We start from the raw sequence: 25,378 nt of genomic DNA, 5'->3' as shown, positions 1-25,378 counted from the left end.
TAGGGAGTTCTCAGGCTTGATTTGATCTGGAACCCACTGATTTGTCTTTGTGGCAGTCCACAGTACCCGTAAAACTCTCCTCCCACACCACATTTCAAAGGAATCCACTTCCTTCCTGTCTGCTTTCTTTGCCATTTAGGCAGCGACAAGAATAGCCTCCAACTAACTAGTTCTGGAAAAGACAGTCATGCTAGGAAAAGTGGAGGGCAGCAGGAAAAGAGGAAGACCCAACAAGAGATGGATTGACTCAATAAAGGAAGCCACAGCCTTCAGTTTGCAAGATCTGAGCAAGGCTGTCAGAGATAGGACATTTTGGAGGACTTTCAGTCATAGGGTTGCCATGAGTCGGAAGCGACTTGACGGCACTTAACACACACACACACACACAACTAGTTCTTCCTTCTTGCAAGGGTGGGGGGAACCCCAACACCTTTTTTTTTTGTTCACTCAGCTGTTAATCTAGGAAGTGGGCAGTTTGTTTTCTTGTTAGTCAAGGATAAAGGAAAGGATCTAGAAAAGAAATGCTTTTATATCTTTGTTAACCGCTTGCTCTGGGGAGGGATTGATTATTTCTCCTTTCTTGAAGTGTTCTTAAAGTCCGTTTCAGAGAGTAGCGGTGTTGCTCTGCAGTAGAAGAGCTGGATTGGAGTCCACTTAAGCACCTTTAGAGGCCAACAAAAAATTGGGGAGGCGGGTATAAACTTTCATGAGTCAAAGCTCTCTTTGTCAGATACCCTGAAAAGTCTCATGGGTCTCTAGGGTGCTACTGGACTCAGAAGGTCAGACCAGAACCAACGGGGTGAAATTAAATCAAAAGAGTTTCCGTCTAGACATCAGGAGGAATTTTCTAACAGTTAGAGCGGTTCCTCAGTGGAACAGGCTTCCTCGGGAGGTGGTGAGCTCTCCTTCCCTGGAGGTTTTTAGGAAGAGGCTAGATGGCCACCTGTCAGCAGTTCTGATTCTGTGACCTTAGGCAGATCGTGAGAGGGAGGGCATCTTGGCCATCTTCTGGGCATGGAGTAAGGGTCACTGGGGGTGTGGGGTGGGAGGTAGTTGTGAATTTCCTGCATTGTGCAGGGGGTTGGACTAGATGACCCTGGTGGTCCCTTCCAGCTCTATGATTCTATGACTCAAATCTAGTTCTTAAAGTCAGAATCTCCAGGAGAAAGGTAAGGGGAGAGGTTTTTATACCTCAGAAAATTGGGTGTAAGTGGGAATCAGATGAACATGTAAGAACTCCCTTTTGCTGGCCCTTTTTGGAGGGAACTTGGAAGGAGGTGGAGAGGGGGGATTGTGGCCACAACCACTACCCCCCAACCTACATGTCTGCTTGGGCGATGTGTCTGTGTTGGAGTTAGGCTCGGCAACTCAAGATTGGGAAATTCCTGAAGATTTGGGGTTGGAGCCTGGGGAGGGGAGGGTTTGTGGAGGGGCCTCAGCAGGCTTTAATGCCATCGAGTCCACCCTCCAAAGCTTCTTTTTTCTCCAGGGAATTGATTTTTGTCATCTGGAAATCAGCTGTGATTCTGGGAGAGAACCTGGAGGTTGGCAGCCATAGCTGGAGTGGAGTTTTTTTTTTGGCGGGGGGCTAAGGGCCTCATCTGGGTTTCCCTGCACAGTTTTGAGGGTGCTAAGTTGGTTGCTGACTGGCACTAGAAGCACAAGGAGCCATTGTCATAAGAACGTAAGAAAATCCCTGCTGGATCAAACCAAGGTCCAGCAGTCTGTTCACACGGTGGCCAACCAGGTAGCCACTAGGAAGCCCACAAACAAGACGACTGCAGCAGCACCATCCTGCCTGCGTTCCACCGCACCCAAAATAATAGGCATGCTCCTTTGATACTAGAGAGAATAGAGATGCATCATGACTAGTAGCCATTTTGACTAGTAGCCATGGATAGCTCTATCCATCATGAATATTTCCACTCCCCTCTTAAAGGCTTCCAAGTTGGCAGCCATCTCCACATCCTGTGGCAGGGAGTTCCACAAGAGCAGTCTTCAAAATGGGGGCAGAGTCCCATGTGTAACCCACTCTGACTGCTCTCAAAGCTCTTTCTGTTTTTTGTAAGCATTGGCCTGCTGTCTGGTGCTGCGGGTCCCGCAGGCTTAATGCACACAACAGATCTTTCTTTCTTTCTTTCTTTCTTTCTTTCTTTCTTTCTTTCTTTCTTTCTTTCTTTCTTTCTTTCTTTCTTTCTTTCTTTCTTCCTTTCTTTCTTCCTTCCTTCCTTCCTTCCTTCCTTCCTTCCTTCCTTCCTTCCTTCCTTCCTTCCTTCCTTCCTTCCTTCCTTCCTTCCTTCCTTCCTTCCTTTCTTTCTTTCTTTCTTTCTTTCTTTCTTTCTTTCTTTCTTTCCCCGCTTTTCTCCCCAGCGGGGACACCAGGCAGCTTACATCATTCTCCTCTCCTCCATTTTATCCTCACAACAACCTTGTGAGGAGAGCAAGGCTGAGAGCGTATGACTGGCCCAAGGTCACCCCGTGGGCTCCCACGGAACAAATGAGGATTCGAACCTGGGTCTCCTGGTTCTAATCTGACCCTCTGCAGCACACTGGCTCTCAACGATTGATCCGAGGGAACCTAAGTAATGCAAAGTTGTGTGTGTGTGTGTGTTTCACTATTAAGAAAGTGTCATGGTGAACTGATTCCTCTTTTGCTTGGATCTCTTCTTTTGCACCAGGGAGCGGTTTGCAGAAGGGAGGGACCTCAGCAGGGTATAATGCCACAGAATCCGCTTTCCCACCCAGTTTGCAGTTAGTCATGTTGCATACTGAACGCTCAGTACTTTTTGGGCATTTGAACTGGACAGGTGGAAGGATTTTTGCCCACGCAGGTAACCTGGTTGGAAAGAGTAGGGAATTCTATGGAGATCCCTTTCGTGGTCTTGTTTTTAGTGTGAAGTTGGTGTGGGGCTTATGCTGCACGGACAAGACAAGCCCGGACTTACCCAAAGCAAGATAGTGATCTTAAGCTAAATGTCCTCCCCCTCCACTTCCCCTCCCCTAGAGGGGCCATGAGTTCCAGTGGCTGCAACCTCTGAACTTCTTTGCACGGTAGGTATTTTCCCCTTTTGTTTTACTTGCATGGTCTGCTGGATCCAGAGCATGGAGAAAGAACTCTGTGTGACATGAGGAAGGGAGTGGGACAAGGGGTGCCAACTCCAGGCTGGGAAATTCCTGGAGATTTGGGGGTGGAGCCTAGGGAGGGCAGGGTTGGGGAAGGGGGGAAGCCCTTAACAGGATATAATGTGTAGGGTTGCCATCCTCCAGGTGGTAGCTGGAGATCTCCCGCTATTGTGGGAGTACATCACTATTACAACTGATCTCCAGGTGACAGAGATCAGTTCCCCTGGAGAAAACGGCCGCTTTGGAAAGTGGGCTGTATGGCGTTATACCCCATTGAAGTCCCTTCCCTCCCCAAACCCCACCCTCCTCAGGCTCCACCCCCCAAATCTCCAGGCGTTGCCCAACCTGGACTTATAAAGGTAAAGGTCCCCTGTGCAAGCACCGGGTCATTCCTGACCCATGGGGTGACGTCACATCCCAACGTTTCCAAGGCAGACTTTGTTTGCGGGGTGGTTTGCCAGTGCCTGGACTTAGCAACCCTAATAATGTTGGGTTTAATGCCATAGAGCCCCATAGATCCCCACCCTCCCAAGTTCCCTTTTTCTCCAGGGGAATTGATCTCTGTTGCCTGGAGATAAGTTCTGATCCTGGGAGATCTCCAGGTCCTGCCTGGAGGTTGGCAGTCTGTGTGGTGACCAGGGAGGTCCCTGTTAAATGGTTGCACGGGAGAGGGCTTTAGTTGATGCGGTGTGTCATGCGCCGGCAAGAGAAACCGCATTTGCATGGCCTCCTCTTGGATTTAAAATTGCAAATAAATCTAGTTGTACAGGAAAGGGCTTCCGTTGATGCAGTGTGTCATGCGCCGGCAAGAGAAACCGCATTTGCATGGCCTCCTCTTGGATTTCAAACTGCGAACAAATCAATAGGAGTTGTTGGACTATGTGAACCCAGGGGTGCCCATGTGGCTTTGCTAGCAGCTTTGCTGGCAAAGGTGTTGGGGGTAGGGTTGCCAGCCTCCAGGTAGTAGCTGGAGATTTCCTGCTGTTACAACTGATTTCCAACCGATAGAGATCAGTTCACCTGGGGAAAATGGCTGCTTTGGAAGGTGGACTCTATGGCATTGAAATCCCTCCCCGAACCCCGCCCTCCTCAAGCTCTGCCCCCAAAACCTCCAGGTATTTCCCAACCTGGACTTGGCAACCCTACTGTTACTGCACTAGCGCATAATTTGATCCGGTGTTGGTGGGCTCGGCCTTGTAACTCTCTATATAAGCATACAGTATAAGATGCTCTGGGAGATTCACCCGGAATCTCCTTGCTGTTTCCACACAATAAACTTTTTTTTATTCACGTTGCTCTGTTTGGTGTCTTCAGCCTCCAGCCTGAGAACCCGGAAAGGGTCAATTAACTGATGTCCTTTTTTCCCCTACAGAAGCAAGAGACTAAGAGAGGTGCTTCGCCATTGCCTTCCTCTGCATAGCGACCCTGGAATTCCTTGGTGATGATAGACACACACACAATCATTGGACATAGCTGTAGTGCATGCAAATGTAAGACAACCGCCTCTTTTTTTATGGCATGCGTGTGAAAAAGCCTAGTCTTGCAATTGAATAAATACTGTATTTATTTTTTCTGCAAAAAGACCAGTCTGGTAGTGCTTAAGGATGAGATTTTAATTGGCTTGTAGAGAGCGGTACTCTGTTGCGGATATCTTTCAACAAATGATTTTGTTCTCCCTCCTCCTTGCCTCTGTCTCCCTGGACGAGATAAGAACGCTCCTCAAGGGCAGCCTTCCTGAAAATATTGGGAGGAATTTTTGTGGTATCCAGTTCTTGATAAGTACCATGGAAACAGACTGATGTGACAGGGCAGTTAAACAAATATTCCGGTTATCGGGCCCTCCAGGGAATAGGCGGTCAGTCCAGAACTACCAATAACTTCAGGAGGACCATAGGATAATTTTTACATTAAGCAGGTTGGGCTGCAGTCCTAAGGGCACTTTCCTGGGAGTAAATCCCATAGAATAATATGGAGCTTGCTTCTGAGTAGGCCTGCTCAGAATTGTTCCCTCAAGAGGTAAAGGAAGTCTAGTTTCTAAAGAACTCCAGCATTCTCACTGTAGCTTTATATGCTTTCTTACAAGTTGGAAATCCCATTATTCCATAACAGTATAAATTTGTGTGCAGCAGTCGTGGTAGGGTTGCCAACCTCCAGGTGGGGCCTGGCGATTTCCTGGAATTACAACTGATCTCCAGCGGACAGAGAAAATGGCTGTTTTGGAGGGTGGACTCTGTGGCATTATACCCCACCAAGCTCCCTCCCATCCCATCCTCCCCTGAGTAGTCCCTAGACATCTCTTTGTTTGTTGAACATACAAGTTTCCTTCCTTGCATTGTGTGTGATTGTACCCATGCACAACAGGCCGCTGTGTGTGTGAGATTTTGTGGGATGGTTGTTTGAGATGGGAAGCTGTGTTAGTCTGTAGTAGCAGAACAACAGAATTTGAGGCCAGTAGTACCTTAAAGACCAAAAAACCTAGCAGGGTACAAACTTTTGTGAGTCAAAACTCACTTCACCAGATACAAATGAGAATGAAGCTCCAGCAGCCCTTATATCCCTGTCAGAAGGTGAGAGGGGTGTTACCTAGAAGGGCGGGTGGAGTCAGGAAGGAGGAGGAGGAGTTGGTTTTTATACGCTGACTTTCTCTATCTTTTAAGGAGACTCAAACTGGCTTACAATCTCCTTCACTTCCTCTCCCCACAACAGACACCCTGTGAGGTAGGTGGGGCTGAGAGGGTTCAGAGAGAACTGTGACTGGCCCAAGGTCGCCCAACAGACTTCATGTGGGGAAGTGGGGAAACCAACCTGGAGTGGGGAAACCAACCTGGTTCTCCAGATTAGAGTCCACCGCTTATGTGGAGAAGCGTGGAATCAAACTTGGTTCTGCAGATTAAAATCCGCCACTCTTAACCACTACGCCAGGCTGGCTCTCTGAAGGATGCAGAGGCACAATGCATAATATAGTCCGCTTGATTTTCTGCATTTCCCACCATTGTGCATATCTCTGCCCTGACCTGGATGGCCCAGGCTAGCCAGATCTCATCAGATCTCAGAAGCTAAGTAGGGTCAGCCCTCCTTAGTATTTGGATGAGAGACCACCAAGTAAGTCCTGGGTTGCTTTGCAGAGGCAGGCAATGGCAAACCACCTCTGAACATCTCACCTTGAAAATCTTACAGGATCACCATAAGTCCACTGTGACTTGACAGCACTTTCCACCTCCTCCACCACCAGCTGATTATGTTTTGCATTGTATCTCTGCATCCTGACTCCCAACTGGCCCGTTTTTGAAGTGTGGATGGGGAATACACTTCTGTGCAGAAGTGTGTGTGAACAAGATCTTGGCGTACGGGTGGTGTGTGTGTTAAGTGCTGTCAAGTCGCTTCCGACTCATGGCGACCCTACGAATGAAAGTCCTCCAAAATGTCCTATCTTTGACAATCCTGCCCAGATCCTGCAAACTGAGGGCCGTGGCTTCCTTTATTTAGTCAGTCCATCTTGGGTCTTCCTCTTTTCCTGCTGCCCTCCACTTTTCCTAGCATGACTGTCTTTTCCCGTGACTCTTGTCGTCTCATGATGTGACCAAAATACGATAGCCTCAGTTTAGTCATTTTAGCTTCTAGTAGGGTCAGTTCAGGCTTGATTTGATCTATAACCCACTGATTTGGGTTTTTTTTGGCAGTCCACGGTATCTGCAACACTCTCCTCCAGCCCCACATTTCAAAGGAATCTATTTTCTTCCTATCAGCTTTCTTCACTGTCCAGCTTTCACACCCATACATAGTAATAGGGAATACGATGGCATGAATTAATCTAGTCTTGGTGGCCAGTGACACATCCTTACAGTTCAAAATCTTTTCTAGCTCCTTCATGGCTGCCCTTCCCAGTCTCAATCGCCTTCTGATTTCTTGGCTGCAGTCTCCCTTTTGGTTGATGGTGGAGCCAAGGAATAGAAAGTCTTGAACAATTTCAGTTTCCTCATTGTCAACCTTAAAGTTGTGTAATTCTCCTGTAGTCATTACTTTAGTTTGCTTGATGTTCAGCTGTAGTCCTCCTTTGGCCCTTTCTCTTTTAACTTTCAGCAGTAGTCGTTTCAGATCTTCGCTATTTTCTGCCAATAATGTAGTGTCATTGGCATATCTCAAATTATTAATGTTCCTCCCTCCAATTTTCACTCCACCTTCATCTAAATCTAATCCAGCTTTCCTAATTATATGTTCTGCATATAGATTGAAGAGATAGGGAGATAAAATACATCCTTGTCTGACACCTTTGCCAATTGGAAACCATTCCGTTTCTCCATATTCTGTTCTAACTGTGGCCTCTTGGCCAGAGTACAGGTTGCGCATCAAAACGATCAGATGTAGAGGCACACCCATTTCCTTTAAAACCAGCCATAGCTTTTCATGATCCACACAGTCAAAAGCTTTGCTGTAATCTATGAAACATAAACTGATTTTCTTCTGAAATTCTCTCGTATGCTCCAGTAACCAGCGTATATTTGCAATATGATCTCTAGTGCCTCTTCCTTTTCTGATACCAGCTTGAACATCAGGCATTTCTCGTTCCATATATGGTAACAGCCTTTGCTGTAAGATTTTGAGCATCACTTTACTTGCGTGAGAAATTAATTCAATGGTCCAATAGTTGCTGCAATCTTTGATGTCTCCTTTCTTGGGAATTGGAATGTAAATGGATCATTTCCAGTCTGTGGGCCATTGTTTTGTTTTCCATATCTGTTGGCATATTCTTGTCAAGATTTTGATGGACTCCATTTCTGTGGCTTGGAATAGCTCTATTGATATCCCATCTTACGGGTGGACCGTAAGTTAAATATGAGCAGCCAGTGTGATGCAGCGACAAAAAAGGCTAATGTGATCTTGGGATGCATCAACAGAGGCATAACATCTAAAACACAAGATGTCATAGTTCTTCTGTACACTGCATTAGTCAGGACACACCTGGAGTCTTGTGTGCAGTTCTGGAGGCCTCACTTCAAAAAGGATGTGGACAGAATGGAGTAGGTACAGAGGAGAGCCTGAGGATGATCAGGGGCCGGGAGACCAAGTCCTACGAGGAAAGGCTGCCGGAGCTGGGAATGCTCAGTCTGGAGAAGAGGAGGTTGGGGTGAGGGACGACAGGATTGCTCTCTTGAAGTATTTGGAGGGCAGGGATCCATTCCTGTTGTCAGCAGGGGATAGGACTCGCAATAATGGGTTTAAATTGCGAGCAGAAAGGTACCGGCTGGATATTAGGGAAATTTTTTACAGTAAGAGTTGTTCGGCAGTGGAATCAGCTACCTAGGGAGGAGGGTGAGCTCCCCCTCACGGGCAGTCTTTAAGCACAGGCTGGACAAGCACTTGTCAGGGATGCTCTAGGCTGATGCTGCATTGAGCAGGGGGTTGGACTAGATGGCCTTTAAGCCCCTTCCAACTCTATGGTTCTTCTCAGTGAGATTTAAAGGCCACAGAAGCCAGTTTTCTCCACACCCCCAAACATAGACAGAAAGCAAGTTCATTTTCAAAAAGACTGTATGTCACTGGGAAAGAATGAGCCTTGTTTCTACCAAGCAGTTTCGAGCAGATCCCTGTATTGGTGTTCAAGGAGCACGCGGCATAATTCACCTTTATCTTGACACCAGAATGGAAGGTTCCGTTCTCTGTGTACTGTATCAGGATGCAATAAGGAAATGAATTGTCTGCTCTCCGGGGAACAGGAACAATTAGAGCCAAGTCAGCGTTTTTGACAAATGATACAAAGCTGACTTAAAACTGCCCTGTCTGGTCAAACTTATCAAGGAGGATGTAGGAAGGGCCTGGAGCGGGGTGGGGAACAACAACACAAACACATACTGTTCTGGTCCCTTGACCACATGACGCTTCCTTATGTTGAATCAGAACATCAGGCCATCAAAGTCAGTATTGTCTGCCAGACTGGAAGCAGCTGTCCAGGTTCTCAGGTTGAGGTCTTTCGCATTACCTGCCGTCTGATCTTTTTAGCTGGAGATGCCGGGGTTTGAACCTGGTATTAGCAGTCACACCCCTCCTCCATAAAAGGGTGTCTAAAAGTATCTGAGGTAAAAGTCCCCTGTGCAAGCACCGGGTCATTCCTGACCCATGGAGTGACATCACACCCCGACGTTTCCTAGGCAGACTTTGTTTACGGGGTGGTTTACCAGTGCCTTCTCCAGTCGTTTTCACTTTACCCCCAGCAAGCTGGGTACTCATTTGACCAACCTCAGAAGGATGGAAGGCTGAGTCAACCTTGAGCTGGCTACTTCAAACCAACTTCCGTCGGGATTGAACTCAGGTTGTGAGCAGAGCTTGGACTGCAGTACTGCAGCTTACCACTCTGTGCCACAGGGTAAACTGAAGTATACATAGATTACAGATCCCAGTTACTCCCTCTCCTAGCTCTGCCTCCCCAGTTAATTCCCCCAGCTAAGGTGGAAACTGCATGTTTAGGGTAACTCTGGGACTTTTTGCATCGGCAAGCAGATACTTGACCACCGAGCCACGGCCCCTCCCCTAATTTTCCACTAACGGGCTTGCAAGAAAAGAATCTGGCGCTGCCGACCTGGGCAGTATCTTTCAGCCTTATGGTATGTGTGGGGGATACCTGCTGGCTGTTTTCCCCACCATTCTTCCCACGCTCACCCATTTGCTATCTGTGCCGTGCTTAGACGGGGAGGAAGCAATTCTTGACCTGCACTCTGGCAGAGATCCTGGCCAGGTGGCGTCACACCTGGTCAGTGCTGGGCCTTTTCATCTTTCAGGCATAAATTAAGACAGCACTCTGGGTGACATGAAATGACACACTAGTCTTTTCCCCGTGATCTAATGCAGCTGCGGAAACTGTAAGGGAAGATTGGCATTGGGGCATTTAGCCCCCTCTTCCCCCGGGCAGCTTTTACTCTTGCTGAGAAAAATGTACAGGTGCTCATTTCCCCCCAGCACAAATGAAAGCAGCCGGGGTGTGCATGAGAATGAATACATTTATTTGTGTAGGGCCATAGGCCATTACAAAACACCATCAACAAATATAACATGTTATGACATAAATATACGGAATTAAAACCAGGCTATAAAATTGGAATTCCAATAATATAAAAGACCTTAAAATAATTAATTTTGATAAACAACAACCGTGAACAAAATCAGTTTGATGTAACTGCTCTTGAAGAGATAGCCTTGGCCCTTATTTTCTTTGCCCAGTGTTCCTTGCAGCACACCTTGTATGATTGCCAACTTCCAGGTGGAGCCCAGAGTTACCCCAGAATTACAACTTATCCCCATACTATAGAGGTAAGATAACCTGGAGGAAATGGCAGCTTCAGAGTGCTGACTCTATGGCATTATATTCCTGCTGAGTGTAACTCCTCTGAGCCTGTGAATTTCTTACTGGTTCAGCATTCTCCATTGGGGTGTAAAAAGAAATCAAACTTTCAGATGAGGGTCTCTCTATCCCTCTTAACGTTTTGTTTTCTTTCCCTCCACTCACAATCTGTCTCCTTGCAGGAGAAGACCAGCAGCCAGGATGCCACTAAGCCCGGCCATGCGGAGACTTCTCTCACATATCTATGATTTCTCTTCCGAAGAAGTCCAGCAGCTGCTGCACAACAAATTTGTCGTGATCTTAGGTGACTCCAGTGAGTATTTTGCTAAACTCTTTAGTTGCTCCTGTGATGTGGTGTTCAGAAGCCAATGGTTATAGGCGTCACCTGTTCATCTGAGAGACCTACAAGACCTACAATTGGCTGGCGTTGTCCCACCACGAACAGGCAAATGGTCAACCCTACCCAGAAGTGATGTCATCACGCTGGGTGACGCTCTAGTATTTGCCCAAACGCTGTGGTTAAGCCATAGAATTTTGGGTGAATGCTAGAGTGTCACCTCCCCGGTGCAATAATATCACTTCTGGGTTTAGCCAGATGTCGTTGCACTGGGGATGTATTCACCTTCACCATTTCCTGCCAGTTTCCAGGCTGTACCTGGCAACCGCACATTCCTCCCAAACTGTAGAGCACCTCGAAGGCGCAATGAAAAGCTCTTCCAGGCCATAATTTACCCACCTCTGATTTAGGAGATCTTTACCTGGCCCTTCCCTTTGCTTCCAGGAGCCTGTCTGTCTGTATGTAGTGTCGTCTAGTGGTTAGAGTGTCGGACTAGGGAGACCCAACTTTGAATCCCCACTTAGCCATGAAAGCTTGCTGGGTGACCTTGGGCCAGCCACACACACTCAGCCTGATCTACCTCACAGGACTGTTGCGAGGATAAAATGGAGGGGAATTATGTAAGCCACTTTGGGTCCCCATTGGAGGGAAAATTAGATGTGATTGAGGTAAATAAAATGAGTAAACCAAGTGTTTGCAAGAACACGGTATGTTCTCTCCTAACGAAAAGCATGCATGCTTTTTTGGCTTTGTCCTTATTTCCATGTTTGCGTGTGAGTGTGTATCCAGTGCCAATTTTTTTTTCCTTTGCAGTTCATCGAACGATTTATAAAGACCTGATTCACCTTCTCCAGAATGAAGAATATCTCACCTTGCCGGAGCTGAAAGAGAAAGTGCGCTCTCGTTTGGATCCTTAGTAACCAATGTTTTCTTGTAAACCTCTTACACGTAACCCTTCTTTGGACAACAGCTGTAACGCTATTTGCTGCATCGTGGATTTCACCATCCGCTGTCTGAACCGGGGCTTGTTTGTTTTTTCAATAGAGAAGCATCCCAACATTTACTAAGGGCAGCCTCTGCATTCTAGGCTGAAATTTGTCACGTAGCAGGCCTAGTTGCGGTTTTGTCCTTCCTACGAGGAACATCCAGTTGGTGGAATTTGCTCACCCTTGTCAGTGGGAAGGGGAGAAGAATTCCCCCCTAAGCTTCCAACCTAGGGTTGCCAAACTCCAGTTGGCCCCTGGAGATCTCCCGCTATTACAGTTGATCTCCAGTCTACCAAGATCAGTTCCCGTGGAGAAAATGGACTCCAGAGTATTATACCCTGCTTGAGGCCCCTTCCCTCCTCAAACCCCACCCTCTCCAGGTGCCGCCCTCAAAATTTCAAGGTAATGCTAGTTGTTATTTATTAAATGAATGCTTTGCCTTTCTTCCAAGATCCATTGTTCACACCCATATTATTGCAAAAGGCAAAAATGGGGGGAAATGCTGTACCAGCAAAATACCTGGAGAGAAAAAAACACCTGGAGAGAGAAAAACCCTGATAATCTACTGGCATAGATGGTGGCAGTATGTTCCTTCCCAGGCAGTAGGTTTTTATCCAATCTCCAGGCAGAAGCTGTATCTCGTCTATGCTGCTTTTTCTCTGTGACCAGCTGAATGGTTCCATTTTGCAGAAGAATGATGGAAATCTACTGTTCTACAGGTGGAATCCACTTGAAGAGGTCCTAGCAGGTGTAGGCATAGTGGATCTTTCCTAGCTTTCCCATTCCTCAAGCGGCCTGCTGTTTGCCCAAAACCCCTTTCTGAGGATCAGTAGGCTGCCCGAACAAAACATGCCCCAGGACAGATGGGGAAATAACAACAGAATTGCCTTTTTCTCTCTTCTGCAGATTCAAGAAGGAGGGGCTATTTGAGTAGACTTACCTCTCATTGTTTCCGCCCCACCACTGGTCTTGTGCCACATTTTGAGTTTCAGTACAAATGGCAGGCTTCTTGACGAACTCATATGTAGCTGCCTTTTATTGAATGAGACCATCGATCCATCAAGGTCGGTATTGTCTACTCAGACTGGCAGCAGCTCTCCAGGGTCTCAGGCGGAGGTCTTTCACATCACCTACTTGCCTAGTCCCTTTAACTGGAGATGCCGGGGATTGAACCTGGGACCATCTGCATGCCAAGCAGATGCTCTACCACTGAGCTTCAGCCCCTCTAAGATGGTAAAGGATCCCTTCCGTCAATGCTTTCTGTGAACTCTTCCAGTGGATCCAGCCCTGTGGTTTTGCATAGCCTTCCAGCACCATGGCTCCATGTTTCTGTGTATTCAGACTTTGCATGACTGATACTCTTGTTAGGGGTGAGGGGCTTGCATTTGATGATGATCTCCACTTGCAGGGCCTGGAAACTTTCTGGAATGACCATCGAGTGGAAGGGGGTGTCCAACACAAAAAGACCAATTACCGAGAGGTACGTCAGTACAGAACTGACCACCACCTTGTGCGTGTCTACTTCATCACCCGCGCTTATTCGGACTACATGGAGAGTATCCTGGAGGACTTCAGGACTGGCCCAGCACCAGATCTTCTTATCCTCAATTCCTGTGTCTGGGACCTCAACAGGTAACTTTGGTAATGGTGGCCTCTCTGCCTGCACAGAAGTCTCTATGACATCTGGAAGGTTTCCTGGGTTGTTCCAGTTGAATCTACACCTCCCAAGCTTTCTCATAGCCGAGGCACAGGGAGAGAGTTCTTGCATATTCTGAACTTAATATACTAATCCTTCAGAGGAGAGCCAGCGTGGTATAGTGGTTAAGAGCGGTGGTTTGGAGCTGTGGACTCTAATCTGGAGAACCAGGTTGGTTTCCGTATTCATCCACATGAAGCCTGCTGGGTGACCTTGGGCCAGTCACAGTTCCCTTAAGAGCGCTCTCAGCCCCACCTACCTCACAGGGTGTCTGTTGTGGGGAGGGGAAGGGAAGGTAATTGTGAGCCGATTTGATTCTCCTTAAAAGGTAGAGAAAGTCAGCATATAAAAACCAACTCTTCTTTGTCGTCGTCTTCTTCCATCGTGTCCCACCACCTCTGTGGTTCTGGATGGGCCCTGCTTATGGCTAGATACATTCATGAAGGATAGGTTCATCAGCTGCTACTAGCTATGGTGTCTCAACGGAGCTCCATGGTAAGAGGCAGTCAACCTCTGAATCCCTGTAGTAGGAGGCAACATCAGGGGAAGGCCTCTGCCTCTCTGCCCTGTTGTTGGACCTCCAGAGGAACTGGCTGGCCACTGTGCAAGACAGGATGCTGTACTGGATGGACCCCTGGTCTAATCTAGCAGGGCTCTTCCTAGAAGCATCTATTTAGCTGGTGCTGGAAATGGGATGGTGGACAAGGTGGACCTTTGGCTTGATCCAGCAGTGGTCTTTCTTCTGCTCTTCATCACTAATCTGGGCATACATATCTGTTACTGACCATATGACCTAGGAGGTCACAATGTGATAGAAGGGAGGGGAATTTGGCTGCAGTCCATCTTTGGCCCTGTCCAGTCACAGGTGACAACAACACATTCTCTAAGTAATATGGAATGTAGTTAAGTGGAGTTAATAGCTAGTGCGGGGGTGGGGGTTGTCCTTGAGTATCCATGGGACCTAGGGAGTTAGAGCTATAATTTATCTAGCACCTGGAGCTTATCTCACTTGCAGGGAGTCACAGCTCTGCTGAAACATAGCTCCATTCCAGTTGCTCCCACTTTATAATTCAAGTAGGCCCAAGTAAAACCATTGCTTTGAAAGTAGCAAACAATAAATTAAGGAACTTAATTTTCTTGATAATGACCATCTGTTAGTTATATGGAAATATTTGGTAGGTCCTTTTTCCCATTCCGTAACCCCCATCTCAGTATGGACAAACTGGAAAACCGGGAGAAATGTTTATGAACGTTTCTTTATTCAGATTTAGTAGTGTGTATGGCATGATAGGGCAAATTTCATCTTTCTATAGCAGGGCTAGACAAATCCCAGGCACCTGGGAATTTCACTGTGGGGCCTAGTATTCTTAGCAATGACTTTGTTGTCTCTCTCAATGAGAAGTACAAAGCTTATTTATCCTTTCACATCAACATATTCTGTTATATGGCATAAAAAATACATGCACGTGAAGTTCTTGTCATCGCTTGTGAATATGTTAACTTCACACCATTCAGTGGTGGTGGATGAATTCATTTCTTAGCTAGTTGCTTTCCATGCTGGCTCCAAAGTCCAATTAAACAGAACTGTCAAAACAATAAATGGGATTATCAGAAATAGGGGGAAAGTTATTCTAGGATTAGGGGTTAGCTTTTAGTTGGAGCTGTGACTACGAAGGCTACCCCTATGTTTATATACGACAATTTTGTCATAGCTCTAATAAAATTACAAGGAAATGTGAAAAGGTTAGGATTAGGATTTCTTCTAGCAATAATTAGAAAATACAAGTGGGGGGTCCCTCAAGGACATCTCATTTCCCTTCCCACACTATTTCCCTTCTCTAAAAGCCCCCATAGCTTCCCCCCTTTCCCTGTTTCCTTCTCTCCTTTCCACGGGCCAGCCAATCTACCTTTACCTGCGTTCCCTCCTTCACCCCCTTTATGTGGGGAAACTGGCCCAATTGCCTGATGGGGAACCTGCCGGAATGTGCAGGGAGCACTTCGTTTTGCCCTGTATCCTCTTCCCGACAATGTTTTCTTTTCTCTCCTCCTTACAACCCCCTATCCTCACCTGTCCCTGCTTCTCCTCTCCTTCCCACCCATTCACTAGCCAGATATTATCTGCCACCATCTTCAGCTATGTTTATTATTTATTTACTTTGTTTATACACTCCTTTTCTGCACAAAGGGACCCAAAGCAGGTTACATCATTCTTCTCTCTTCCGTTTTATCCTCACAACAGTCTTGCGAGGCAAGATAGGCTGAGAATGCCCAAGGTCACTTAGCGAGCTTCCGCAGGAGAGTGGTAGTAATATGAGCCTTTCAGATCCTAATATGTAACTTTTAAGCGCTACGTCACACTGGCTTTGTAGGGAGGCTGCTGTTGAACAGTAGCCAAAAGCCAGTCCTGGTTGAGTCACGGGAGTCGAATGGTATCAAAGTTTTTAGTCTTTGCTGCCAGGCCTGGCCCCGATGTGTCCTCCCTCAAAGGCCAAAACAGGAAAGGGCCCTACCTTTTGTTGACAGAAACCAAGGCTTAAAGGCTGGCAATACCGTGTGGCTGCCTAGCAACAGCCACTGAGGGCATCCGTTTCTAAAGCTACAGATGTTTTCTATTGTTTTGGGGGGCTTTAACCCCTCAGTGTTGTCTTTTTTTCAGATTTTTCTGCAAACCTGGGGCATTTTCAGGCTTGTAGAAAGGTCCATCTGCTTTGTTCATGGTTTCAGTCTCTGATTTTAAGTATCCACAGATTTGGCCACATTGGAATTAGACTGATTGGTAATTAGTGTATGAAACTCTGGCGACTGAAGAACAAGCCTGGCTCCCACATTTTGGGGCTGGCTTTTACAGCCCAAGAAAAACCCTGTTCTACAGATCGTTGTTGTATGTTTCTAAACTGAAACAGCATCGGCATTCTTCATGGAGCACTGTTGGTATACTTGGCATGCTAAACGATAGGATGGGATCTATGTGAAAAAACGCAGTCAAAATTCAATTTAAATTTGGCTCCAGTCAGAGAAGTCAGATCTGGCTTTCCACAGTGTTGACCGTTTCCACTCAGGTGGGAGTCTCAAGAGCCCTGATGGTTTTCTCCTCCCGCGCAGATACATTGATTATTCTTCCAATGAACCTCTAAAGAAGGCCTTCAGGGAATACCGAGAGAACCTGCAAACGCTTTTCGAGAAGTTGCGTGACATCCTGCCGCCCTCCTGCCTTGTCATTTGGGATACAGCCACGCCAATCGCTCCCACAGTCACCAATGCTTATCTTGAGGACGGGGTAGGAGATACTGCTCTTTTGTTCAGGGGTGTGGTTAAGAGTGAACACATGAAGCTGCCTTCTACTGAACCAGACCCTTGGTCCATCGAAGTCAGTATTGTCTAATCAGACTGACAGCGGCTCTCCAGGGTCCCAGGTAGAGGTCTTTCACATCACCTACTTGCCTGGTCCCTTTAACTGGAGATGCTGGGGATTGAACCTGGGACCTTCTGCATGCCAAGCAGATGCTCTTCCACTGAGCCACAGCCCCTCTCCTCTCACAATACTCTACCACTGAGCCACGGTCTCTCTCCATGGCTCTCCAGGGTCCCAGGTAGAGGTCTTTCACATCGCCTACTTGCCTGGTCCCTTTAACTGGAGATGCCGGGGATTGAACCTGGGACCTTCTGCATGCCAAGCAGATGCTCTACACTGAGCCACGCCCCCTCCCCTAATCTGGAGAACTGGGTTCAATTCCTCACTCCTCCACAGGACTCTCATCTGGAGAACTGGGTTCAATTCCCCACTCCTCCACAGGAAGCCTACTGGGTGACCTTGGGCTAGTCACAGTTTTCTTCAAGCTTTCTCAGCCCCACCTACCTCACAGGGTGTCTTGTGGGGGAGGGGAGGGAAGGCGATTGTAAGCGGCTTTGATACTCCATAGAGTAGAGAAAAATCGGGGTATAAAAACCAAGTTTTAAGTAAATAAATAGGGCCTAGTGGGGTTAGCCTTCTGGGTGGGTTCTACTGCTTCAGACCTCAAGCTAGGGGTTCGCATGACTGAACACTTTCGTATGCTAACCCCTCCCTCCATACATCACACTTACATGTCCAGGAGAAGGACATGTTCTAGACCAAGACTTCATCCTGACTTGCTGGTTCTCTCTGTGCAGAGCAGGTGTCCTCACCTTGGTGCTCATGGGGGCTGTGACACCCTCTGGCGTATTTCCTAGTGCCTGCCGAGGGTTTTTAGGAAGTGGGTGAGGCTCTTTCCCCGCAGGGCTTCTGACTGGCCATTGGAGATCTGATGGACTGTGCAGATTAAAATAATGTTGTTTTGGTGGCTGCTGCCACCATAGTGTTGGTTTTATTCTCTCTCGCACTCCAGCATGGTGTAGTGGTTAAGAGCGGTGGTTTGGAGCAGTGGACTCTAATCTGGAGAACCAGGTTTGATTCCCCACTCCTCCACATGAGCGGCGGAGGCTAATCTGGTGAACTGGATTTGTTTCCCCACTTCTACACATGACGTTAGCTGGGTGACCTTGGGCTAGTCACAGCTCTCTTAGAGCTCTCTCAGCCCCACCTACCTCACAGGGTGTCTGTTGTGGGGAAGGGAAGGTGATTGTAAGCCGGTTTGAGTTTCCCTTAAGAGGTAGAGAAAGTCAGCATATAAAAACCAACTCTTCTTTTTTCTTCTTTTCCTTTTCTTCTTTTTCTTTTTCTTCTGAATTCCAAAGGTGCCTATAGGCTCAAAAAGGTTGGGGACCCCGGGTGCAGAGGATGTTTTGTGTAGAGGAGTGTGCAGAGATATGGCTCAGCGAGAGGTTTGCCACCTCTGGGAGAATGCCCCCTAAGTGATAGGCCTTTATGGCTGGTGTATAGGGTGCCCAGCCTTCCACCAGGGGCAGGGGATCCCTTGCTTTGGGACCCCTCCCCCTGGAACCGTGTGGCCAGCCAGCAGGGGGGCTTAACAGCAGCAAACGGAGGCCTGTCCTCTCACCGGAAGGGATGTCATCAGGTTGCCAGTGACCCGTGAACGGTGGTTTTAGGGTCAAAACTCTATGGTAAAAAAGGCATTTAATGGATTTTATTACATCTCTTCTGCCAGCTTTCTCTGCTGGCTTGCCCTTGGAATAGTACAGGAAAGGCTCTTCTGAGCCAAAAGTCACATGAGCTTTGGGGCCGGATGGGGCTACGTGCCTTTACAATTCCACCCAACCCCTCCTTTTCTTGCCACGTGCAGATGAAGAACACTTCGACTCCCGAGGATGTGCTGAGGGCAAACTTCGACGGTGCCACCCTCGCCTGCTGCTACCAGTTCGACGTTTTGGACTTGAACTTCTACTTCCGCTTCCTCACACACCACCTGGCCCCAGACGGGGTCCACTGGGACCAGCTGGTGCACCGTTGCATTACCAGGCTGCTGCTGATGCACGTGGCCGACGCCTGGGGAGTCGAGCTTAAAGACAAACCCCCCCAAAACGGTGAGTGGCGGCGGGGGGGGGGGGACATCAATAGAGTGGTTTGTCGATTCCTAATGCAGGGAAAGCTATATGGGAAGAATTTTCTAACAGGTAAAGTGGTTCACACCCCCTGCGACCCCCTGCTTCATGCCCAGAAGATGGCCAAGATGCCCTCCCTCTCGTGATCTGCCTGTCACAGGATCAGCATTGCTGACAGATGGCCATCTAGCCTCTGCTTGAAAACCTCCAGGGAAGGAGAGCTCACCACCTCCCGAGGAAACCTGTTCCACTGAGGAACCACTCTGTTAGAAAATTAGCTCTAACTGTTAGGAAAAAAAAACCACGGTTAGAGCGTGTTTGCCTCCATGCCAGTGTAGGTGCCACCTATGCCATCATGGGGTCACGCCAGCTCCTAAGGAGCTTCGGGGCACCTGTCTTCTAAAAAGGGCTCTTAAAAATGCCAAAATAGTACAATTTTATAAACTAAGTGAATGATGTGTTTTTGATAGGAAAGTAAATATTGCATGTATTTCAGTTTCCTCCAAAATTTCTGTGTTTGCATGTTTGTTTGTTTTACAGTGAAAAACAAAAACAAAACATTTCCCCCTATGGCTTCACAATTTCCAGAAATTTTGCATCTCTGGATGTGACTCAGCCCTGACCTGGATAGCTCCAGGCTAGCCTGATCTAGTCAGATCTCAGAAACTAAACAGGGTTGACCCTGGCAAGTATTTGGACGGGAGACCTCCAAGGAATACCAGGGTCGTCATGCAGAGGCAGGCAACAGCAAACCACCTCTGAACATCTCTTGCCTTGAAAACCCCACCAGGGGATACAGTAAGTCAGATGTGACTTGACAGGAAAGAAAAAGGAAAAGATGTGACTCATGAAAGCTCATATTGAAATAAATTTAGTTTGCCTTCCAGGAGCCCTTGGACTTCTGTTTCATAAGACTGACATTAGCTCCTGCTTGACCCAGGATAACAGTCTATTCCCAGGTTGTTTATGCATGGGTATTTTCATTCACGTTTACCACCACCCCCGTCTGTCTTGGTTGTTCTTTGGAGTTATCCAATGGTTTTCCCTCCATTAGAGATGACCTCACTGCCAGCCCTCACAAATCCCGGGACTTCCTTTGTTAACCCGATTCTTCCCTCTCCCCTGAGCTCAGCCCGGGTGAAATCCCTGTGCACAAGGCAAAGCACGGTACACAGAAGCTTAGTTTCACTCACAGCCAATTACAAAGCAGCATGTCCAGAGGTGGGGATGCAAATACTTCCTGTTTCCTCTTTCATTCTGAGCAAAGGAAAGGTTTTTTTAAAAACGAGGCTTGGATTTCTCCCCACCCCCCTTTTCAGATTCCTCCGTTTTTGGTTTAATGTTCTTTAAATGCTTTTTTATGTGGCAGTTGGGTTTGTGGGGGGAGGGAACTTTTCTCTCACTACAGCCAGTTACGAAGCAGCATTTCAAGGGGCAGGGATTCAAATACTTCCTGATTTGAGCTTGGAGACTGCTGGTGCATAGACTCCCAACAGGAAAGTGTGGGTCCAGCGAGCAACGAACCTCAGGTAAAACTCCCAGGCATAAACGACCCCAATCTCCTGATTTTACAGGAATACCATGGAATGCGGCATATCAACACCATTCACCACAATACCTGCCTTCACCACCGCGGCCGCCGCTTCTTCCTCCTCCTCCTCCGCGTTGGAGATCTCCACACCCCACATCTGCCATCCGCCTCTCCTTGACTCCATTCAATTCCAGCCACAATCCCAACTTCCAATTTGACTCCTTTTCTGACTGTGAGAACTTCTCTGCATATTTTAACTTTGAAGATGTCTGTGAGCCCCCAGCCCACCTGGAAGGTATGTATGCTTCATTTACGCGGGGGGCTTGCGTTCAGAGAACATACAGCCCTGAGCTGGCTACCTGAAGAAACGGATCTCAGGGAGGATTGGCAAGGATGAGTTTTTGAGGGGAGGGCTGTTCCAACCGCTGGCCGCAGCGTAGCCTTATGGATGAAATTGGGCCCAGGAGATGAAGAGGGTGAGAGCAGATGAACTTGGCAGGTGCGGTGAGGGATGAAGGAAATGATGGATTGCTTTGAGCGTAAGGATTGGAACGGGGTCCTCGACTTTACCAAGCCTGCAGGAACCTTTGGGATTCTGACAGTGGGGTGGGCGCAGCCACGAAACGGCTGCTGCAGCTTACCTTTAGTCACCCAGTGAAGATCCTTGGGCTGTGGTGGCAGCGGCTGACAAAGCGACATTAAAAAAAAAAAATCGGCACAGCCAATTAACTCTCTAGTGGTCAATCAGAAGCCCTGCGGGGCAAAAGCCCCACCTGGCCCTACCCATTTCCTTAAAACACTAGGAGGGTGCCAGAAAAGGGCAGCACACTGGGGGACCCCTGGACTAGAAGCTTGAAGGTGGCTTGGAATGGAACAGCATAAGAAGTGTGTGCATGTGTGTGGTTAAGAGTCTACTTCTCATGCACAGTGCCCAGCAGACTTAGAGCTCATTCCTGAGCTTTGCGGTAGCCGAGGTGCCTCCGCCGCAGCACCTCCAAAGAGATTCCCTGGCCGCCAAAAGACTTAAAAAAGCCTTTTTAAATTTTAAAATTCGAAAGTGGGGCTTCCCCCCCCCCAATAGAAAACAGTGAGGCTGTGCCAGGAAAAATCTGGGCAGCAGCACTGTTGCTGGAGGGGGCATTCCTGGGCTGGAGGGGCGTTGGAAGCTGACTAACGTCAGCTCTGCTCCGGGGAAAACCTCCCCCTTACTCCAGCGCCGCATTTCTCTTCTGGGATTTAGGTCCCGGAGAGACTGGCGTTGGAGGAGCACCGTACAGCTCCGCAGCACACACACACCCCCGGCGGCAACAGAACTGCCCCCGCCACCAGCTGAAGTGCTTGTTATCACCCCTCTGCCTCCTTTGCACTTTCAGCCCATTTCTTAGGAATGGGCTGTTATTACCCAGGATCATCTGCTGAAGCTGGAGGGTGAGAGTTTCAAAACAGATAAAAGGAGTTATTTCTTCACATAACGCATAGTTAAATTGTGTAACTCCCTGCCCCAGGGTTTGGTGACGGCTGCCGACTTGGAAGGCTTTAAGAGGGGAGTGGACACGTTCATGGAGGAGAGGGGTATTCATGGCTGTTAGTTAGAATGGATACTAGTCATGATGCATACCTATTCTCTCCAGGATCAGAGGAGCATGCCTATTATTTTGGGTGCGGTGGAACACAGGCAGGATAAATGCTGCTGCAGTCATTTTGTTTTGGGGCTTCCTAGAGGCACCCAATTGGCCACTGTGTGAACAGACAGCTGGAATTGATGGGCCTTAATCTGATCCAGTAGGGCTTTTCTTATGTTCTGTTCTGGATTCTTTCTAAAATATGGTACCTTTTGCTGCTTTCCTTTTTGATCTTTCACACTCTCTCTTTTTTTTGTATCCCACAGAAACGCAGCAGGGTGGTTTCCATGGACCCATCGATCAAGTGCCTGAAAGGGAGTGGGGGGTTTCTCCTTTCCTTCCAGATCATGTGCCTGAGGAGGGGTGGGGGGTTTCTCCTTTCCTTCCAGATCATGTGCCTGAGGGGGGGTGGGGTCCCCCCCTCCCTTCCCTTGTTGATTATGTGCCTAACGGGGGGCCTCGGGGTTTCCGTCCCCTCCGCCGCAGGTCCCCACGAGGTTTCCGGGGAAGGCACCATAATGGCCGGGTCATGCGCCGCCCGCGTTTCTACAGGGGACACTTTAGGCCCTATGCTCACCCATATAATGGCGCTGGGGCCCCTCCACCATATGGGGCACCCCCCTACCAAGGATGGGGAGGCTGGTAGCCCCCACCCACCCACGGCTCAGTTTTACTTGAATTTTCTTGTCTGTGGAGTTGGGTAGGGGGGAAGCATGATGGGATTAAAGTTCAGTGCCGGGGGGGGTGGTGTCTTTTGTGTACACGATGGCCCAGAGGTGGTGGTCCGTGTTCTCAGTGGGGCTCAACCATTTCTGAAATGCCAGATTTGGGCCCCCTTACCCCTCTTTGGAAAAACACTCCGTCTTCGTAACCCCGGTGTCCAACAAGAGCAGCACGCTTAACAATTGTAGTGTGAATTGCAACCTAGGTTTTTGTTTTTTTATCCAACTTAAGTAGTATTATTTTTCATGCTAGTTCTTCTTGGTTCCTCCTCCTTATATGACCCTTCCCTTCCCCAAATGTACATGTTGCACAATCTTTGCTGCTTCCCCTTTTCTGGGAACCCTTTACTTTGAAAGTATTAATTTTTAATGACGGCTCAGCTTGGACCAAAGACGGATGGAGCTCTTGGGTGTTCCAACTCATTCTGCAAATATGTTCCCCCTGGGGGGCAGAAGGGGGTATGTGTGTGAAATGTGGGGGCACTGAGCACAGTTTAGCCCATCCAGATGTTGCTTCCGTGGAAATAAAAGCAGCAACCTTGTAGTAATGTGCCATGCGGCATCTCTACGGCTGCTCCTTCCAGTTGAACCTCTTGTGTGGACTGGCTAGTCCATAGGCAAGAAAGACACCCCTCCCCAGAAGTGCCTTAATGTCCTCTCTTCGCTGTTAGCTTTCTTTCTTTGCACGGGGACCAAAGTGTTCATGGACCTGATATTTTGCACTAAGGACCTCTGACCCATCGCAGGCAGGGGAGATAAAAACAACAACCCCACTGCTTGGAACAACTTTTGGGGAAAAAGTGGTTCTGTCTGAATGTTGTTGTTCTTTTAATGTAGCTTTAAAATTCCCAAGAGAGTCTGATCTTACATGCCAGTCAGCGGCTCACTGGCACACAGCTGGATTCTGTGGGTGAGATGAAATGTATTCTCTTTGAAAGAATTGTTCAATAAAAACTTTCTGTAACATTTTAAAGACAGTGTCGAATGTAAGAATAAAGGGTTTAAAGAACTCTGTTTGAAATGGTTTTTAATGCCTTTAATTTTGATGATGATGATTTAATTTGTTTATATCCTGGCTTTCTCCCCAATTGGGACCCATAGTGATTGATATCATCCTCTTATCATTTATTATATCCTCACAACAGGCCTGTGAGGTAGGCTAGGCTGAGAGTGTGTGACTGAACAGCCCAAGGTCACCCAGTAAGCTTACAACAGAATCGTAGAGTTGGAAGGGGCAGTACAGGCCATCTAGCCCAACCCCCTGCTCAATGCAGGATCAGTCTAGAGCATCCCTGTTTCCACAACACGAATGGGGATTCAAACCGGCTTTCCCAGATCCTAGCCTAACACTTTAAACACTACCACACTGGCTCTCTGTCCTCACAATAGCCCTTTGGGGTAGGTCAGTTTTTGTTCCCTTTTATAGGTGGGGCTGAAAGGAAGGAGCATGCTGTAGGTCGCAGAGACTCAAAACCGCCTTCCTGCTTCTAAAATCCAAAGTCTTTCTCCTTCATAAATTTCTACTAGTTTACCTGGGAGTCTGGGCAGGCTAATTGGCCTGTGATTCCATGGATCCCCTCAAGACCCCTTTTTTTAAAAATTGGGGTGATATTTGTTGCTTGCCAGCCAGCACAGAGGCTGATTTTAGCAAAAAGCCTCATAGGCTTGTTCGTAGATCAACAATTTCATATTTGCATTCCTTCATAACACTTGGGTGTACGTCATCTGCACCTGCAGACTAATTCGTTTTCAGTTTTGCAAGAATGGATATAAATTACAGGCAGAAAGGTACTAGCTGGACATTAGGGGATCAGCACAGCTCAGGACAGACACTGAGATTTTTCTGGTAACATCAATGGCCAATCTGCACCTCTAGTTACCCCAGCAAAATAAAAGTCTTTTCCTGACGGGTCAGATAGCAGAACGTGCTGGGAGAATGGTTAGCAGCATCCCTCTCCCTCAGGGCCTGGGTCCCGATTCACGTTCCACCCACTGTTTCTGCTCTTTCAGACCTTAACAACAACCAGAGGTCAGCTCCTGTCTTGGAGCGCTTGGAGGAGGAGGGAGGGGAGGAATTTACGGGGGAAAGCAGTGTGGGATTTGGTTGCCAACCTCCAGGTGGGGCTTTCTCCTGGAATTGCAACTCATCTTCAGATGACAAACACCAGTTCCCCTGGAGAAAATGGCAGCTTTGGAGAATGGACTCGATGGCATCACAATCCTGCTAAGGACCCTCCCAAACTCTGCCCCTCCCCGGGCTCCAGCATCCAAATCTCCAGGAATTTCTCAACCCAGAGTTTGGGGAGGAGGCAGCGGGGCTCTTTAATCTCGTCCCAGAAGGGGATTTATGATTTATCAAATTAATCTATGGAAGATGTGTCTGTTGAGGGCTGTTCGCCTTCAGGGTTCAATGGAGCTGCCGCATTCCAAGGCAGTATACCCCTGAATATCAGTAGTTGGCAGACAAACAGTGGGGAAAGAATGTTTCTCGTGGAATTACTGCACTAGACAGGCCCTGGGTTTAGGGGTTGCCCACCTCCAGATGGGGCT

General features: G+C 47.9%; 1 protein-coding gene across 1 annotated transcript; it reads left to right on the top strand.

The window, feature by feature from the left end:
* The first annotated feature begins 10,675 nt into the window (after positions 1–10,675).
* On the top strand, positions 10,676–22,752 carry LOC130482891 (PC-esterase domain-containing protein 1B-like). The gene is made up of 7 exons (XM_056855766.1): positions 10,676–10,769; positions 11,607–11,686; positions 13,155–13,411; positions 16,578–16,752; positions 18,695–18,935; positions 20,528–20,779; positions 22,496–22,752. The coding sequence occupies exons 1-7, from the start codon at positions 10,676–10,678 to the stop codon at positions 22,750–22,752; spliced, it is 1,356 nt and encodes a 451-aa protein (XP_056711744.1).
* The last annotated feature ends 2,626 nt before the right edge of the window (positions 22,753–25,378 follow it).

This window comes from Euleptes europaea, chromosome 9, assembly GCF_029931775.1.
Source record: "Euleptes europaea isolate rEulEur1 chromosome 9, rEulEur1.hap1, whole genome shotgun sequence".
In the NCBI taxonomy this organism is placed as follows: Eukaryota; Metazoa; Chordata; class Lepidosauria; order Squamata; family Sphaerodactylidae; genus Euleptes; species Euleptes europaea.
This window is presented reverse-complemented; position numbering and strand designations above follow the sequence as displayed.